Source organism: Heterocephalus glaber, unplaced genomic scaffold (assembly GCF_053883595.1).
Source record: "Heterocephalus glaber isolate CG9 unplaced genomic scaffold, H.glaber_assembly_v1.0 deba00000122, whole genome shotgun sequence".
Lineage (NCBI taxonomy): Eukaryota > Metazoa > Chordata > Mammalia > Rodentia > Bathyergidae > Heterocephalus > Heterocephalus glaber.
Window position 1 is genome coordinate 79,681,652 of NW_028258138.1, and position 18,971 is coordinate 79,700,622.

Sequence of the window (18,971 nt, forward strand, 5' to 3'; positions counted from 1 at the left end):
TCACTATGTTGCCCAAGCTGGGCTCAAATTTATGATTCTCCTGCCTCAGCCTCCTAGGGTGCTGGGACCACGGGCCTGTGTACGACTTCCAGCTGATGCAGCATTAAAAACAGAATCATCATCCCTTACCTTTATTTACAACCAAAGTAGAAGGAAAAATGCCTCTACCAATTTTCAGAGTGGGAAATCGAGGCCCAACAGTATCTAGTGACTTATCTAAACATGGCTTAGGGTAAAGCAAACTTGCCTTCCCACCTCAGCCCCATTACCCACAAGCCACACCTAATCTGTGAGCCTCAATTTCCAGTCTATACAAGGGCAACAAATGTGATGAGGAAAGGTACTTGTTAGCAACCCATAGACCTGATCCCTCTGCACCAACGCCCCCACCGCAGGCCCAAGGCCTGGGGAGGAGCCCACACTGTTCCCTGGAGGCTGGAGGGGTGGTGGTAAGCAAATAGGGCCAAATAGGGCAGGAGCCACTCACACCTACTCAGGGAGAGGGAGGGCGCACTCTCCTCTGCTAAGTTTGGACAGCAGCCCAGGACTCCCCTCTCAGTAACAGCCATGCTCCCGGAAGGAAATGACTGCTAAGATGCCAAACCCAGGGTTTAAAATTGTCAGGGTTGTGCAACTATGAAGAGGCTGGTGAGAACTTCAAAATTTAAAAAGAAAATCTGCTGGGAAGACAGTTACAGCAAGGAGGAAGTTGAAGCTTGGTCACTTCCCAAGTCCCTTTAGATACCTGAAGCAAAGCCCGGAGTGGTGGCCCACATCTTTGATTATGATCCCAGCACTTGAGAGGCTGTGGTAAGAGAAATGCTGCGAGTTCCAGGCCACCCTGGGATACACAGCGAGACAACATCCCTGCCCCTACACCTCTCCCTGTCTCAAAAAAAAGCAGCTCACTCTTTCATGCTGTTGGTATCTGAGACCTCACAAATACACAGCAGTAATGAGTTTTTATGCCATAAATTGTGATGGTAAAAGTGTTGAAAAATGTTCATATCATAAATTCTGCCAGTGAAACTCCAAGCAACCCTCATTCTACTGTAGATAGCTAAGTTAATTAGATATCTTATAGGCAGTTAGACAGGGCCAGCAAGGAGACAACAGGGAAGACAATCAAGGCCTGTACACACCTTATTTTTAGCCCAGTGAATATGAGTGTCTTTTTTTTTTTTTTGGTACCAGGGATCGAACTCAGGACCTTGCGCTTTCGAGGCAGGTGCTGGAACCACTGAGCTAAATCCCTGGCCACCCAGTGAATATGATTTTGATTACTAACCTTCAGAATTCTAATAAGGTGGGGTTTTTTTGTTTTGTTTTGTTTTTTTTGAGGCAGGGTTTCCCTTTGTCATTCAGGCTGGCCCTGAGTTCACTATGTAACCCAGGCTGGCCTCAAACTCACAGCGATCCTCGATCCTCCTGCCTCAGCCTCCCAAGTGCAGGGATCACAGCCGTGCGCCACCATGCCCAGCAGGAAGACAATCAAAACACTTTTACTGAAGGTCAGCATTGTAAAAGAGAAACCACCACACCCACATGGGATAAATAGCAGTGATTGGTATTCTAAATAGGTATCAATCACCTGGTTGGGGGTCCAAGGTCCTCCAAGAAAGTTCCCTGACCCACCTCTTATCACTGAAAATCCTTGCTCATTCCTTTTACACTTGCTATGTGACTTGTTTCCCCATTGGGTCCCCATTTAATCAATATTACCTGAGCGACTATACTTGTCATAATCTTACTGGTTGTTCATAGTTTTGTCCACCTTGTGATTTCTCATTGGATTATTAAGCAACTGTACCTGCAATCTTATTAGTTGACTATAGTTTTGTTCCACCTTGAACACACCTCACCTCATGGCTTTATCCCATAAAACTCTTTGAGAAGTTGGATGAGCAGGCCAACCACTTTCTGGTCCCCCCTTCTGTCTCTGTTAGAAGCTATCTTTCTCTCAATAAATTTTCCTAGTCTTAACCTCTGTTGAACTCATTCTTCAATTTTAGATAATACAAACTTGCATTTTGGATATCTAGCAGGTTTGGGAGTTGCATCTAGTCCCCCTATATCAATTCTACAGAACAATGGAATGCTTCTGTTGTGCCCAGATTGCGAAGTCCCCAAAGACCACCAGGAAGCCGTTTCCGATGCAAGCACACGAGGGTCGTTTATTCAAGCTCGAGCAGGGGCTCCCAACCGTCACCGACACAGTGGATCAGAATTGAGAGCCCCGAATTTCAAATTAGCGGGGTTTTTGTTGAAGTTACAGCAAGGTTTGGGGATTTTCCATTTAGCGGTTACATGATTGGTTGGCATTTAGCAAGCATGAAGTATATACTTCTGATTGGCTCGGCTCATTGGGGGTTGGGGGGTGGTTACGTATAGGTTTTACATAGGTTTTACGAAGGAAAAGAGGGACAAAGGTTAGTGGCTGACTGTCAAGTACTGGCAGTCAGTAGACACAATGGCTAATGGTCACGACCATTATGTACTGATGGTCGGCACATTGACAGATTGTTTTGCAGATAGGGGGCCCGGAACGTTTACTTCCTGGGCAAAACAGATGGTCGAGCAATTAACTTAGGAACTTTGGTTTGTTACAGATTGTATCTTTTGTCCCAGAGCAAACACATTTTAACCATTAATTTGAGAGGCTAGGGGAATGGTGAATTTTAGCAAAATGGAGTCGCTTTGGTCTCACACTTCCCCAAATAGAAGCTGTCTCTTCTTCTTGTTGTTGTGTGTCCGGGTCCCCAGCCCCGCTTCTTCTTCTCATCTGGCTAAGTTTCTCAGGCTGTCCTCAAACTTGCAATCCTCCTGCTTCAGCCTCCTGGGCAAATAAGATCACAGGTGCACACCAACATCTCTGCATCTGGCTGACTAAAAAAACTCTATTTTGGGGAGGTGGAGGTTTCTGGGAATTGAAGCCCGGGCCTCATGCACTGAGCTGCACATTCCCAGACCTTCTTAGTTTTGGTGCTGGGGATTCAAACTCAAGACCTTCTGCATGGTAAGCCTGTACTCTACCACTGAACTATATCCCAGCCCTCCCACACATACTTTAAAAAAAAAGTCATAAAAATTATATTAATAAGTTGCTTGCTTTTTTATAAACAATCTCTTTTTTTCTTTTTAGACAAGTTCTTGCTATACTGCCTATGCTGGCCAGGTTGGTCTCAAACTTGCAATTCTCCTGCCTCAGGTTTCTTAGCAACTGGGACTATAGGCTCATGCCATCGGTCCCAGGAAACAATCTTTCCTGGCTTTATTTCGCGGTTCTAGACTCAAGCAACACTCCCTCCCAAAAAACAGAGTAAGTGATGGTCCAGCGAAGGAGGTTGCCTTATAGACAGAGAGGGCCTTAAAGGAAGCAAAAAACAAAGCTAGACAGCAAACTCACGGTGCTGGTCTTCATGGCACTGCCTGACACTGCCTTCTCCCAAGCTGTGGCCCATACAGCCCATACTCCCCTGCCTACCCTAGGCTGTGCCCACACCTGGAAGAGTTCAGATGGTCCCTGCCATCACTGGCTGGCTCACCTTTAGACAGAGACTAAGCTCACATCCTCTGGTGTTCTCATGCCACACTGGCTGGTCATGCTCGTCTGGTGGTTGCCTCATCATTACCCATCACCCCCACTGGATGGCAAGCTGCCTGGGGCCTGGGGCCTTATTTGTGTTTTCCCAGCACATTGTAGGCATTTGGTAAATATTTTTAAAATTCACTATTAACTCTCTTAACCAGCTTCTGTGTATCTAAGCCCCAGTGGGAGGGGGATGGAAAATTTCACACTTAGTTGCAAGAAACCTTCATTTGATTTAAGCTGCTTTTTTTTTAGCCTTTTATGTTTTAGACTTTTTATAGCAGTGTAAAAATTAACAAAAAAACATGGTGCCCAGGATTAGAGTTCCAGGTGGTGAGGACCCAGATAATGCAAGCTGGGAAGCTGGTACTTCTCTTAGACTTGTTAAATAATAACTACAAGGCTGGGGATTTATTACCTAATTTTTTGGTACCGGGGATCAAACTCAGGATCTTGCGTTTGTGAGGCAGGCGGCGGAACCACTGGGATTTAGCTCAGTGGTTTCCGCCACCTCCCTTGCACGCTCAAAGACCTGAGTTGGATCCCTGGTATAGAAAAAAAAACAACAATCAATAAATAATAACTACAAGAAGTCACTGTTTTGGACTAGGCCCCAACAGACCAAGAAAAAAATCAAAATGGGGACCTGAATGATCAGGCCCACACAGAACCTCACGGGGGCAACCCCGCCCAGCAGGCTGTGCTGGGCCACACAGAGGCCCCAGCCCTGACACAAGGACACAGCCATCTACCCACTCCAAGCTGGTTCTACACTTTGCTTCCCCTTGACACATGGCAGCAGAGACAAAGACTAACCAGCTGACTGGTCCTGGATGAGAACACCACCCAGGGAGAGAAGGGAGCAATCAGACTTGCAACTGTCAACATTAACATGTTCACCATGGGTATAATTTGTTTGTCTTGCTGCTGGGAGGCTCTGACTTGAATTCAGTCCTTCCTGTCAGCTTGAACCACTGGTGGTACATGCACAACTGACCCACCAGGTGGCATGTACATCATTGATTTAGCAAACCAGCTGTCATCATATTTACAGTTCCTTAAAACAATGTTAGAATGGTGTAATAAATGGTAATACAGCTAATTTGTGGTATAGCAGTTGTACATGCATATTATATACACCAGCAATGGAGTACTTTTAAGAGTTCCATGTTAAAATTAAGAGATCTTAATTATTAATAAACTATTCATGAATATAAATTTCTTTTAACTCAATGAAATAAACTGATAATTGTAATTTTAACTGGCATGATAGCATTAATATTTATATTTGGGCAGTAATCAAATTTAAGCAACTAACTAGATTCAGTCCATTTATAGAACTTTTACTAATTTTATTAGTAAAAAGACCAATAAAAGTGTTTAGATCCATTTGTACCACCAGTGGGAATGTTTCAGTCCAACAGTCTGCCTGAACCCTCACCCTGTAGCCTACATCCACCAGAGGGCAGAGGGCTGACTGTATTTTACATCTACCAACAACAGCAAGGACATTCTTTGGCAAGCACTGTAACCACAGTCCAGATAAACGAACAGGGGCCTCTGGTATGGGGAGGATACCTCAAAGACCCACAGGCCATGAAGTTAAAATTGTGACTGCCTGAATTCCAAGACTGCAGATCTATGAAAGAAACTACTCATTTGAAAACACAGAATTTTTTCTTTGACTTAATCTTTTAAAAAAATTGTTCTATGTTTTATTATTTTATCTTTTCTTTATTGGTTTTTTTGCAGGTTGGGGATTTCTCTCCCTTTTCTTTTTCTTCTTTTAGTTTCTTTTGTCCCCTTTTTATCCTCCTTTCAACTTTTTTTCTCTTCCTCATTTTTATTTATTCCTTGAAATTTGTTATCTTTTTTCTTGTTTCTTATTCATTCTTTCCTGTGACTGTTCTCTCATAGTATTAGTTTCCTTATACCTCAATAGGACCTCCATCTCACTTTTCTCTCCTTTTCATAAATTTTTCAAATTTGGCTTTTCTCACTTTCTGGTTCCCCACCTCCTCTACCTTTATTAGTATAACTTCTAAGCTTCATGAATTTCTAGATAGCCAGTTAACTTTACGCTATTGTTGTTGAATACTGTTCTATTGTTAGTAGAGGTAAAGTTGTTCCATTTATTGTAGGTCAATAGTAGGTTATATTTAGTTTGTCTTAGTGTTCATACTATAATTATATATCTCTTTTCTATGGTTGAGGGTGGTACATTATTGGTCTTTAGCATTTGTTAATATTTAGTTTGTGTTTTTCATAATAGCTAAATCTTGGAAGTGGCCCATATGTCCATTAACACATGAATGTAAAAAGAAAATATTTACACACAATGAAGTACTACTATGATATAAAGAATGATAAGCTTCAAAAAAAAAAAAAAGAATGATAAGCTTCAATCATCTGTAGAAAAATGGATGCACCTTGAGACCGTAATAGGGCTGGGGATTTAGCTCAGTGGTTCCATCGCTTGCCTTGCAAGCGCAAGGACCCGAGACCATAATGTTAAGTGAAATAGATCAGATAAACAAGCTTAAATATCACTTTTTCTCTCATGTGAGAAACCCAAAGTATAATTATAGGGAAAAAAAGGGTAGATAACAAAGTAGGGAAATAGATCTTTCTCAAATGGGAAGGGGATCAAGAGATGGAGGGAGTGAAGGAAGGAGGAGAGGAAAAGGGTGTGAAAAAAGGAATTAAGACGTGTTATGTACATGAACCTACACCACACTAGGAATGTGTAAGAAATAGAAACTTAAAGTGGGCTACTTTCACCATGAAGTCTTTAACTCTGAGTGAAAACTACTATTAGCCTGTGGATATGACTGAGGTCACACATCTGAAAGGGTCTCTAAACAAAGGGGAGGGTAGATGGTCAATAAAGTGTGGCATTCATTGTGCACTCTGATAGGAAAAGTAGTGGCAGTTAAGAAGTGGGCCCCTGTAGCTTAATCATTTGCTTTTATTATTTATTTATTTATTTTTGGTTCTTGGGACTGAACTCAGGACCTTGTGCTTGCCAGGCAGGAGTAGCACCGCTGAGCTACATCCCCAGCCTAATGATTTGTTTTTAAAACCCACAAAGTATTTACAGAGGGAGTGGGCCAAGGGTGTAGGAGACTGCACTCCTCAGAGTACTTGGCCAATGAGACAAGGCAATGGAAGAGAACTGCATGCTAGGAGGGGGATGGAAACCATATGCTAAGAGTTAATTGCTCACTATAACCACTCTGGGTGTGTCAGTCTGTTTGATAGGCCTAGCGCCTATTCTGTTTGGTTTGAGGCAGGTTCTCCTTATGTAGTTCAAGCTGGCCTCAAACTCGAAGTGATCCGCCTGCCTCAGCCTCCTGAGTCCTGGGATTACAGGTGTCCACCACCATTCCCAGCCAACACTTGTTCTTGCAAAATCAAGAAATAAAGTCTGGCTTTTGCTGTACTCTCCCAGTCCTCAGTCTGATCATTCTGCTGCACATGATCAAATGTGAGAGAGGCTTGCTGATTACAATAATGGCAGAGCAATACTCCACTGTAAGTAAATACCACATTTTCTTTATCATTCATGTGCTAATGGACATTATGTACAAACATGTACTAATAAAATATTTTTTAAAAATCAAAATAGAAGCCAAGTGTGGTGGTGCATGCCTATTGTCTCAGCACTCAGGAGCCTGAGGCAGGAGAATTGCCAGCTCAGGGCTAGCCTGGGCTGCAAAGCAAGAGGCTATCTTAAAATAAAAAACAGAAAAAGCTAAGGTGCTTATCTGCTCTTCTGAGAAAACGAGATTAGAGCAATAACAGCCAAATCTCCCCAACAAATCAGTTTCAATTGCATAATCTGCTCTAATTCCTTACACAAAAGTAAGGTGAAACAATCTGATATTTGTCTATTACTCTGTCTCCTAGTTCGCTCCTGTGTGTGTGTGTGTGTGTGTGTGTGTGTGTGTGTGCTACTGACAACTGAACCCAGAGCCACGCCGTTTTTAATTTTTTCATTGCTAGGGGTCAAATCCAGGGCCTCTGCATGCTAGGGAAGTGCTCCATCACTGAGCTACACTCCTAGGCCCCCTTGTTTCTGCTTTCTTCAGCCTTTTCTATCTTTAAAACCAATTTTGTCTGCTTTATTTATTGGAACACTTATGCTATTTATGAAGGGATGTGTTACCTAGTTTTAGAATTGAAAATAAGGCCTGGGGGCCGGGGATTTAGCTCAGTGGTTTTGCCGCCTGCTGCGCAAGCCCAAGGACCCAAGTTCTATCCCAGGTACCAAAAAAACCAAAAAAAGCCAAAAAAAAAAAAAAAAAAGAAAATAAGGCCTGGGCCAGGGATTTAGCTAAGTGGCTCTGCTGCCTGCCTTGCAAGCACAAGTTCGATCCCCAGTGCCAAAAAAAAAAAAAGAAAAGAAAAGAAAAAGAAAATAAGGCCAGTTAACACCTATAACCTAAAATTATAATTTTATCTCTTGAACTTCCCACCCAATTTATTATTTCAGGTGGCTTCAAGGGAGGCCTCAGGTAAACATATTAAATCAGAAAAGGTGGCAAGTTGAGGATAGAAGCCCGTAAATATTGAATCAAAAATATTAGTGTGCCTTGGGGCCGGGGATTTAGCTCAGTGATTTCAACGGCTGCTCCGCAAGCGCAAGGACCCGAGTTTGATCCCCGGTACCAAAAAAAAAAAAAAAAAAATTTAGTGTGCCAATCAATATATGTTTAGGCTAGATCTTTGGCTGCAATTACCACAGGAGAACTGATTAGAAACCAAGATCCCAGAAGCTTCTAGGTTTTCCTGAGAACTGCACTCCCAAAGAAACCACAGACCTGGGCTCATAAGAGCTTGTGATTATTTGACCCTTGCTGCTTTCCTCAAACCCTCAAGCCCATACCAGCAGGAAATGGGTGTGTGGGTGTGAAAGTCAAGGAGTCCTCAACAAGGGCTCATTCTTTGGGTTCCACTTCAGGTAGGGCTGGCAATAATAGTGACCCAGCAGCTCTATCACCTTTGCCTCCTAAGGCAAAGCCAGCAATCACAGACTTCCCCGTGGGTGAGTGCAACCTGAAGGTGCACCAGGATCCCTGGAGTCTTTAAGACAGAATATTAGACCCCGTCCCGGAGTCTCTGGAAGACTAGATGAGTTGGGGCCCACTGATTTGCATGTGTGCTTGTTTTGGGGTTTTTCTTGGTGGGTACTGGGGATGCAGGCTCCACCTGTAGGCAAGCCCTCTATCACTGAGCTACATCCCCAGACTCAGTAATGTGCACTTCTAACAATGTTCCTAGGTGATTTTGCTTAGGAAGCTTTGAGAATCACACATCTATTGAGGAGAGCCAGATGGGCAGAACAAAGAACTCACTGCCCTAGCAGACAGTGCTGCCCCACCAAATCACCACAGGTAAGCAACCACCATGCGTTTCTCATTTCACGTGGGGGCTTTATTCTTGTTCCAATCTCACGACTGCATGTCAGGTGTCAGGGAAGAGGGTGCAGAGAACACCTCTGATTGAAAGCACTGGGTCACTGGGCATGGATGGGGAGGGCAGTGCATCAGCTGAGGCACAGGAAAGACTTGTAAGCACTCAGGTGTATCTCCCCTGGGGAAAGAAAGGCATGTTTTATGTGTAGGAAATCAGGTATGGATATGACTGGGGCAGAGACTTCTAATTGGCCCTCTGACGCATGTGTCCTCCTCTTCTAGAGTAACAGATGCTTCAGAGGTACACATAATCTCCCGCTAGAGACTGCTTCCCGGCCTCTCTTGTAACCAGATGTGCTGCAGCGATGAGGCTATGGCCAATGGCTTGGGAGAGGACAAGAGGTAAGAGGCAGATCCTCCACTGGCCCAGATGGTCTGCACTGTCACTGGGTGAGAAAGAAGCACGGCTCTCAGTGAAGCTGTTCCAGCCGCCCTTTGTTAAGCTGACAGCCTGGAATGCCAATACAGCAGACTATCGAGAATCAGTGAAGAAATAAGTGGTGGCACAAACCTGTAATCCTAGCACTCTGGGAGAATGAGGCAGAAAGCGTGCCAAGTTCAAGGCCAGCTTGAGCAACTTGGAGAGACCAACTCAAAAAAAAGCCAGGCATGGTGGTGCACACCTGCAATCCTAACACTCAGGAGGCTGAAGCAGGAGGACTGCCACAAGAGTGAGGCCAGTCTGAACTACATAACAAGACCCTGTGTCAAAAAACCAAAAATAAGGGGCCAGGGATTTAGCTCACTGGTTCCGGCGCCTGCCTCGAAAGTGGAAGGTCCTGAGTTCGATCCCCGGTACCAAAAAAAATAAAACCAAACCCCAAAATAAATAAAGATAGATAAGTAACATAAAATAAAATAGGACTGGTTGTGTAGCTAAGTGTGAAGGACCTTGGATTCAATCCACAGAATCACAAAAATAAATAAGGTGAAGAGAGTGATAAAAGGCTGGCACTACTAAGAGAATTTGCTGGAGCAAAGAAGGGGCAGCCACTTTCTGTTATGAGCCTTCAGTGGTAATATGACCAAGAGGGTAAACTGGACCTGTAAAATACTAAGATTTTCTTCTTGTAAAAATAAACTGTTTCTCCAAACTTCCTCATGCTGAGTGTGTAACCACCACTCCCTCCTCTCAGCTCAGAAGAATGGACCAAAAAGTACAAAAGTAATAAAGTAGCCTACAGATGTACCTCTGCGGTAGAAAGCTTGCTCAGAACCTGCCAAAAAAGAAAACAGTGGTGATTGGAAATCAATTCTCAAATTGCTCAAGGTGGGGGCAGCTGAGCAAGCTAACAAAGGATCATAAGCAAATAAATGCAAAATCACACATAACTAATGTTATAATTTCAGAGGAGGAGAGGCTTTGACCAGTCCGAACACAGACGTCAAATGCTTCTCACACACACTGCATGCTGACATCCAGGAAGTGACAGGGATTTATAGCACCTTTGTCTCCTAATGAGAAAAACAAAAAACAAAACAAACAAACAACACTCAAGATATAGAAAAGAGAAGCGCCTGGCTTGAGGTCTCAAAGCAACAGTGGAAACACACTAGACCCTTTACCAAGAACAGCTGGGGACTAGGGGACAGGCCCTCATCCTTATTCTTCCAGCCTCATTAATCAGCAGGGTTAGGGGTGGAGAAATATTCCTGGAGAACTGAGGAGAGTTACACACGAACGGAAGCCAGAGCCAAGATGTCACCAGTGTTTCCTGAAGGCCCAAGCCCAGGCCAGTAGCCTCCTCCTCAGCCTTGGATGCAGACAGGCCTGGGGTCTCAGCCGGGGTTTCCAGGGTGGACAAGGGGGCCCCAGATACCCAAAGGGGCTGCTGAGTGCTACCCAGTGCTCAGCCCAGTACCTGGGCCCTCCAAAGTGCTGCTGCCTGAGCTCAGAAAGTGTCACAGGAGTGTGCTTTCTTCTGTTTTGCACTGTGTTGTGCACGGACCTCAAATGATTAAGACTGTGCTTGAGATTAGCCAACAGCGAGGCTCTGACATCAAGGCAAGTGTGTGTAGTTGTCCTCAGGGGCTGGTGTCTCAATCCAGTGCTTCTATGCTCTCCACATCCTGTCGGGACACCTTGTGTCGCAGCCCGATCCCAGGGGCAAACTGCAGTCCAACATAGGCCTCACCCTGCTACCCTCCTCCCCAAAGTGGACAGGGCAGCCACCCAGTCCTCAGTCTTGACTGCATGTGAGCCAGTGGCTTTCTCCTCACCTCCTTCTCACCCACTGAGTTAGTTATTAATCCCCTCAAAATGTGGAAATATTTCAGGGTACATTCACTTGATAATCATTTCTCAACACCAGGTACACTGGTCCACACCTATAATCCCAGCACTATGGGAGGCTGAGGTAGGAAGATCAAGCCCAGCTGGAGCAACTTAGGACTCAGCAAGACTCTGACTCAAAATTTTAAAAAAAGAGGGCTGCTGGGGATGTAGCTCAGCTCAAGGTTCTGGGTTCAATCCTCAGTATAAAAAAATAAAACAGCATCTGCCATGTGTCAGGTTCTGGGAATACAGAGAAGCCAAAGCTGGGGTCTCAGGCCAGCTGGCAGGAATCAGTCACACTACTCAAACGCAAGGCCATGTGTGCCAGTGCTCTGGGGGTGGAGGCGCGGATGCCCAGGGAAAGGCAGAGACCTTCCCGCATGGCACTGGCTCAGGCTGCTACCTCCAGTGAGACCACTCAGGCTTCTCTAGCTGAGCAGTGTGCAGCCCTGGCCTGCAGAAAAGTGAGAAGAAGCCAGGGCCTGAGGAGGCTCAGGCAGGCAGGGTGGGTAGGGGTTTGGGCAGGTTCCAAGTGGGCAGGCTGTGCCCTGAGCAGCTGGCACCCTCAGGCTGAGAAAGAGGGCTTGGAAAGTGGCCGTGATCGAGGTGCTGGTCTGGGTTTTGGACCACTTTGCTGAGGCACAGAGGGAGCAGGGTGGGGCTGTGCAGAAACATGCCTGCCTGGAGTCTCTCTCATGCCCCATTCCTGGCCCCAAACAGGAAATCCTAGTGTCCAAAAACACCGGGCATACTGGGTTCTGGGGAGTTGCTGGGTGGCATGGGCTGCAGCTCTGGATGCCCCTAGTGTTCCCCAGCCCCACCTGTTGGTCCTTTGCTCTCAATCTCCTCTCTGGGAGCCACCCCAACTCCAGAACACCTAGGGGACAATCAGGAAGTGCTAAGCCTGAGTCTGTTGGCCCAGCCTAGGAAGCCCAGAAAGGACAACTCTGGGGCCCGCCCTGCCCTGCTCTCTGCCTCCCACCAGGCCATCCTTTTTCTAGAGCTCCTCCCTCACCCTATGCTCCCCAGGGGCTTTGCACATCCTGACCCTGCTTCTTCGCTCACCAGCTAGTTCCCGAGGTCTCGTCTGTCTAGTTGACCTTTCTTGGTCACCCTTCCAGGCAGCCTGCTACCTGGTCACTCTGGGCTCTTGCCCTTTCTCTAATGGGTGCATTTAGTTTTCCTCCTTCTCCTGTCTGGTAGCTGCCTCCACACAAGATGACGCTCTTTGTGAGGGTAGAAAAACAGCTGCATCCCCATGCTGCATTCCAGATTGCCAGCTGCAGCGGGCACAAGGCATGTACCAGACGAAGACTAGCTCCCTGGCCACCTGGGAGGGCATTTTGGGGACATCTTACAGCCACCCTTCAAGGCAGGGAGGTGTCATTACCAGAAAACACGGCCCCCTGATAAGACCTTCTCGTAGATGAGTAATTTAGCAACAGTGATCTCAATGTCAGCCCCCAAAATACACAGATGTTCAACCCAGTCATTCCAGTGCTAGAAAGTCTTCCTACCATGTTGTACTCAAGTGTGTGCAGAAGGATGTGTGTGAGTTCAAGGCTGGGCATCACAACACTGCCCAGAAGAGAAGGGCTAGAAGCCACCCTGACACCTGGCTGAGAGAAAGGACTCATCATCAGGGAACTGTCTCTAAGATCTAGTGTTGAGTTAAAAATACAGTGATGCTCCACAGTTCATGAACTTAATTCGTCCCTTGATTTTGGAAAGATGCCCATGTGTGTGTTCATATGGAAAAGATGGCCATGGTTGTGTTTGTCACCCAATGCAGAAAACAAAATTTGGCCAAACACCCGTTTTAGAACTAAACTGTTTGAAAACAAAAGCGTTTGTGAACTGGAGTACCACTGTAAGTATACAGCAGTATGTGGTATGCCACTGTCAGTATGAAAAGGGGCTGTGAGCAAATAATGCACCTGTCCATGTTTCTCTGATGAGATACTGTTAAGCCAGGTGTGGTGGTGCACACTTGTGATCCCAGCACTTGGGTGGCTGAGGCAGGAAGATCTCTGAGAGTTCAAGGTCAGCCTAAGTAAAGCATCTGAAGGGCTCGGATGCAACTCAGGTGCAGCTTGGTGGAGGAGCACTTGCACAGCATGCATAAGGCCCGAGGCTCCAAACTCAGCCACAGGAAGAGGAAATAAGATGACAGGGAGCATAGCCCATATGGAGACCCAGGGGGTCAGGCCAGCACTCACAGCTCAGGACGATGTGGGCAGCGCGGTAGAGCTCCAGGTGACGCAAGAGGTCCACCAGCTGCTGCACTGTGGCCTGCCGCATGCCCCACCACCACAACAGCTCCCGAGTAATGCTCACACCCTGCACACGCTCCATGGACTTGATCTTCCGAAGCTGGGTTAGGTCGGTGATCACGTAGGAGGCTGGAAGGCAATTGAGAGATGCTGAGAGGCAGGCCTTCCACAAGGGACCCACGCCTTGGGCTTTGTTACTGGCCCTACCTGCCTCTTCCTGTTTTATGTACATACATATGTGCACATGCATGTATTTATGGTACTGGGATTTGAACACAGGGCCTTAACACTGAGATAAATCCTAGCCTTTTTTATCTTTTTTTTTTTTTTTTCCGGTACCTGGGATCGAACTTGGGGCCTTGTGCTTGCGAGGCAGACGGCAGAACCACTGAGCTAAATTCCCAGCCCCCCAGCCCTTTTTATTTTCATACAGAATCTCACTAAATCACTAAGTTATTAAGGCTTGGCTCGAAATTGCAATCCTCCTGCCTTAGTCTCCCAGAGTGCCGGGATTACAGGCGTGTGTCACCATGCACGGCTCCACCTGAACCTCTCAACACTCACTCTGTTGAACACTCATGGGACTGGCACATGGGCACATGAACCTAAACATCAACCTGACTGCCACACAGAATAAGAGCGAGATCATAGGCAAGAGGGTGCAAGCCTTGGATACAGCTATGTCTGTTAGGGCTGCGTGTCACGGGGGAAACTCCATGCAGACAGGACTCTGCTGCCTCCCATCTAGGACCAGGTGGAAGCAGGCAAGCTGCCTTCAGTGGCACAAGAGGCATGGCAGTGGCTGTCTGAGGCCCGCCCTGATGAGGAATGAGTGGACACAGGACTCAAGCCCAGCACCCTCGAGGGACTATGACAAGGGTCATGAGTGCCCCTGGAAGCTAGGCATAGGAACACTCATCTGTGACCCCAGCTACTCAGGAGACCGAGGAAGGAGAATCACAAATTCAAGGTCAGCCTGAGCAACTCTCTAAGACTCCATCACAAAGTAAAATAAAAAGGGGAGGGATGTAGCTCAGTAATATAGTACTTGCCCAGCATGTGGGAGGCTTGAGTTCAACTCCTGGTACCACTGAAAAAGAGAGAGAGAGAGAGAGACAGGGAGAGCTGCTGGATACAAAAGCACACTGCCAACTCCAGAGTACAGGGAAATGTGCAGGAAGCTACTGGTGACAAATAAAAATACTGCATTACTTCTGTTCATTTTTTATCACAAAATCAATACAGTGGTACCTGGGTTCATGAACTTCATTTTTGGTTTTTTAGTTAATGAACTTCATTCTTTCCATGATTCTGGTTGTAGAATTCAGATTTGCAGGCCTATTCAGGCTGGGGATGTAGCTCAGTAGTAGAGTGCTCACCTAGCCTATGCGAGCCTATGCAATTCAGTCGCAGTCAGAATCGTGGAATGAATTCTGTGACCAGAAACATGGAAAAAATGAAGTTCATAAAGCAAAGCACTACTGTGGGTTGATTAAAGAAAATGCAGAAAAAAAAATACACAGCATCTCTTTACTCTGCCTGACCAAGTCTACTTCTCCTTTCCAAAATCACCCCCTCTATACAAGTAAGGCTTCTGACACAGCTTTTGCCAGACTATAAGATTTTGCATCCTGCTCTTACTGATTAACTCTACAGCATGAGCTTTTTCTGAGTTGTTACAAGATTCTCATAGTGGCATTTTTGATGGTCACATAGTATTCGATTGAATTTGATTCCATACTATTTCACTGACATGAAAGATACTTTTTATAAAACTAGTAATAAAACAGCCTGGGGGTAGGGCTGAGGGTGCAGTTCAGTAATAGAGTGCTCACCTAGCCTATGTGATGGCCTGAGTTTGGTCCCCAGGATTAAAACAAAAACCCTAAAAATAGCGGGACATGGTAGCACATGCCTGTAATCCTAGCGCTCTAGGAGGCTGAGGCAGGCAGATCACAAGTTCCAGCACAGCTTGGACAACTTAGCAACTTGGCAAGACTCTGTCTCAAAATTAAAAATTAAAAAGGGCTGGGGGTGTGGCTCAGTGTGAAGGTCCTGGGTTCAACCTAGCACTACAAAAAAACAAAACAAAAAAACAAACAAAAACCAGTTAGCTAGCTAGCTAGATGATATGGAGATAGATAGATAGATAGATAGATAGATAGATAGATAGATATAGATAGATGGATGGATATAAAATAGCCAAGTGTGGTGGTGCATTCCCATCCCAGCACTTGGGAGGCTGAGGCAGAGGATCACTGCCAGTTCAAGGCTAGCCTGGGCTACATAGCGAGACCATGTCTTAAAAAAAAAAAAAAATCTCTTCAGTTTCAGAATGTCAGATCAGGTGGAATGAGACTCTGAGCAGGTCATTCATTCGCTTGGACAGGCATTGTTCACAGCATGTCACTGAGCGCACACAGTGCACAGGGCCTGTGACAGCTCTAGCGACACCAAAGTTTGGTGGAGCTCTGGCAGGATGAAGCCCAGGCTCTGCTAAGGGCCACTGGGGATCTCTAAGCAGGCAGAACCATGTCAAATTACACAATCCTTTTCCCTCTAGGGAAGTGCCTGGCTGGATGGAAAGTTCCAGAGCTGCAGCTTCAGTCACTGGAAACCACAGGAGAGTCCCGGCCAGCAGAAATGATGTCAGCCACACCGGAAACAGCAGCTGTAATAGGGCCAGGTGAGTTGGAAGTATAGAGATGTGTTATATTTTGAATTAAATGGAATTTTTTGTTATAAGCCAGCTGATTTAGCATAGCTTATATTAAAAAGATTTTGGATAGGGCCAGGGATTTTGGTTCCAGTGCCTGCCTCACAAGGGCAAGGTCCCGAGTTCGATCCCCCGTACCAAAAAAAATAAAAAATAAAAATAAAATAAAAAGATTTGGGACAAAGCAAAAGCAGTTGGTAGGGTTTTTTAAAGGGCTCTTTTATTTGGGGAGGGCTCAGGGAGAGGGGGAGCACAGGTGGAGTTTTATAGGGGCAGAACTTTGTTAAGCTAATGGGGGTTGGGGAAGTTTTATACAGTTTAGTTAAAACAAAATATCACACAGGTGCGGGAGTCTTTTGTTTATAAAATAATAAAGACAGCATAATTATAAACTCACACAAAATATAATAATTATATATTAATTACCCCCTCAAAAAGGGTTAGCCCAGGAGGCAGAGCAGGTAACAGGAAGACAAGCCAGGCACTGCACTGGCAGAATGAGAACTCCATGGGCTACACTGGCCCTGTGATCCAAGAGAAGCAGGAAGTGAACTCAGAGAGGCCTTCGTGGGGGCACATGGAAGTGACACAGCTGAAGTCGAAGGTCTGACCACCAGCAACATCTACGCCTTGACACAGGGTCAGGACAGAGATGAGGGTGAGTCACTGCCAAGAGCTCCTGCTGAGTCACACACTCCTCTCATCCAGGCAAGTAACACCTGCTCACTGCAGGGCATTTGGAAAATGAAAAATCAAAGTCCTCATGACCATTCCACCAGGAAGACCCAAGAAAGCCACCAGAACCTTCCTTACCTTCCAGGTTTTTTCCTATAGATACAGAAGCAGGTGCTATTGCTGTAGTCTGGGTCTTGTTTGGTTGCTTGCTTGTTTGCCTGGGGACAGAGTCTCACTATGTAGTTGGAGCCAGCTCACTATGTAGCCCAGGCAGGCCTCAAATCATGATCCTCCTGCCTCAGTCTTGAGTGCTGAAATGACAGGTATGCACCATGCCCAGCTTACTTAAATAGTGAATGTCCCTGGGAGGCCCATGTGCTAAAGGCCTGTCTTTCCTGGGGGTAGTGGAAAAAGCAAAACCTGGTGCAGGGTCTCCTCCTCACTGAGGACCTCCCTTGGAGGACATAGGGGGACCCTGGTGTGGCTCTCTCAGACTCTCTTTCTTCTTGGTGCCATGGTGGGCACCGCATTTCTCCACCATGCTCCTGCCACAAGGTGGTGCCTCTCTACAGGGCCAAGGCCATGGGGCCAGTTGACCAGGGACTGAGGCTTCAGACACTATGAGCCATGGCGCCCTTCTCTCTTGATAAACTGTGATCGCTGGTATTTGTTCCAGGAATGGAAAGCTGCCTCACATAGTAAGTCAGCAGGACAGGATACAGGTGGTTCAGAGGCCGGACCAGGGACTTCTGAGGCCTAGGTTCAAATCCCATCTCAGCTGCTTACTTGCTGTGGATTTAAGGAAGGCCCTTCACCACTGTTTGAGCCTCAGTTTCCTCATCTGCCAAACAAGGACAGAAGAACCTGCCTCAGAGGTGGCCTTGAGGATCAGGTGAGGGTGGAAGCAGCTGGAATAAAAATGTCACCTGCAAGTGTGTGATGCCCCGGGACTCTCACATGGAGACTACCACTCTAGTACTCCTTCTCTGAGTTCACCCTGGCCACCCTGAGTGTCCTCCAGAACAGAGGACATTGAAATGCTGCTGAAATGCCCTGATGGGGGCAAATGCCCCTTCTCCAGGCTAAGCAGCCCCTCCTCATGCAGGAAAAGGTGAACTCTCAAGACCTCCACAACACCATTTCCCAAAGCCTCCCAGCAACCCTGAGGGAGGCACCACAGGGGAGGAAAAGGCAGGCCAAGAGGGTCGTCCTAGACTGAGTTTACACAGTCCGGCAACAGTACACAAGGACAGCACACGGGAGCCAGAAGGGGCTGGAGGGGAGCCTCACACATGGTGTCACGCCCTGCGAGATACCCGGGAAGCCTGGCCTAGAGACTGAGATCCTCTCCAAGCCCAGGCCCGTGACAGCCACAGATGTCAGGAAATAACTACAAGGCAGCCAGACCATCTGCCAAGCGTCAAATCCAAAAGATTTGTGGCTGGAGAGTTTTTGAATCACTTTTGATCTTCCCATGTCTTCACACCCTCTTTCCCAGACCACAACCTACTCAGAGGGACCATGCTTCTCTAAACGGCCTCACAGGAGCCAAGACTTTTAGGACTAAAGGACATTCCCAGTCTCTCACTGGTTCAGCACCAGGATCCAGCAAGGGCAAAAGGCCTGGCTGCATGGCAGACTTGGCCCAAGGAGGACAGGCCGTGGCCAGGGCCCTGCACAGCCCTTCGGGAAGCAGACACAGCACCAGGGGGAGGCAGGAGTGTTGGACTCAGAGGTGTGAAGAAAAAGCACAGATCAGAAGCAGATGAGAAGGCAGAAGGAGGGGCCATGGGCCAAGGCATGGCCTGCAGAACTGGGAGACACCACTCAATGTGTGGTGACTTGTCACAGCAGCAAGAGGAAACTGAGTGACACAGCCTAGAAAGCCGGCATAGGGAGACCAAGGGAGCAACAAGTGCAAAGGCCCTGCATCCAGACCAAAGAGGCTGGTGAGGTGAGCGAGGAG

General features: G+C 46.6%; 1 protein-coding gene across 8 annotated transcripts in view; it reads right to left on the reverse strand.

The window, feature by feature from the left end:
- The window catches only part of Irak2 (interleukin 1 receptor associated kinase 2), a 56,568-nt gene that overhangs the window by 31,871 nt on the left and 5,726 nt on the right, over positions 1-18,971 (reverse strand). For 4 of the 8 annotated variants that reach the window (XM_087217238.1, XM_087217247.1, XM_087217229.1 and 1 more), the window contains exon 2: positions 13,561-13,743. The exons of 1 other annotated variant lie outside the window; for it this stretch is intronic. In XM_087217238.1, the coding sequence (XP_087073364.1) occupies positions 13,561-13,743 (183 nt within the window). Of the gene's footprint in view, positions 1-13,560; positions 13,744-14,666; positions 14,705-17,143; positions 17,317-18,971 lie in introns of all 8 variants that reach the window. 3 more of the 8 variants (XM_087217232.1, XM_087217236.1, XM_087217234.1) reach the window with 3 other exon arrangements.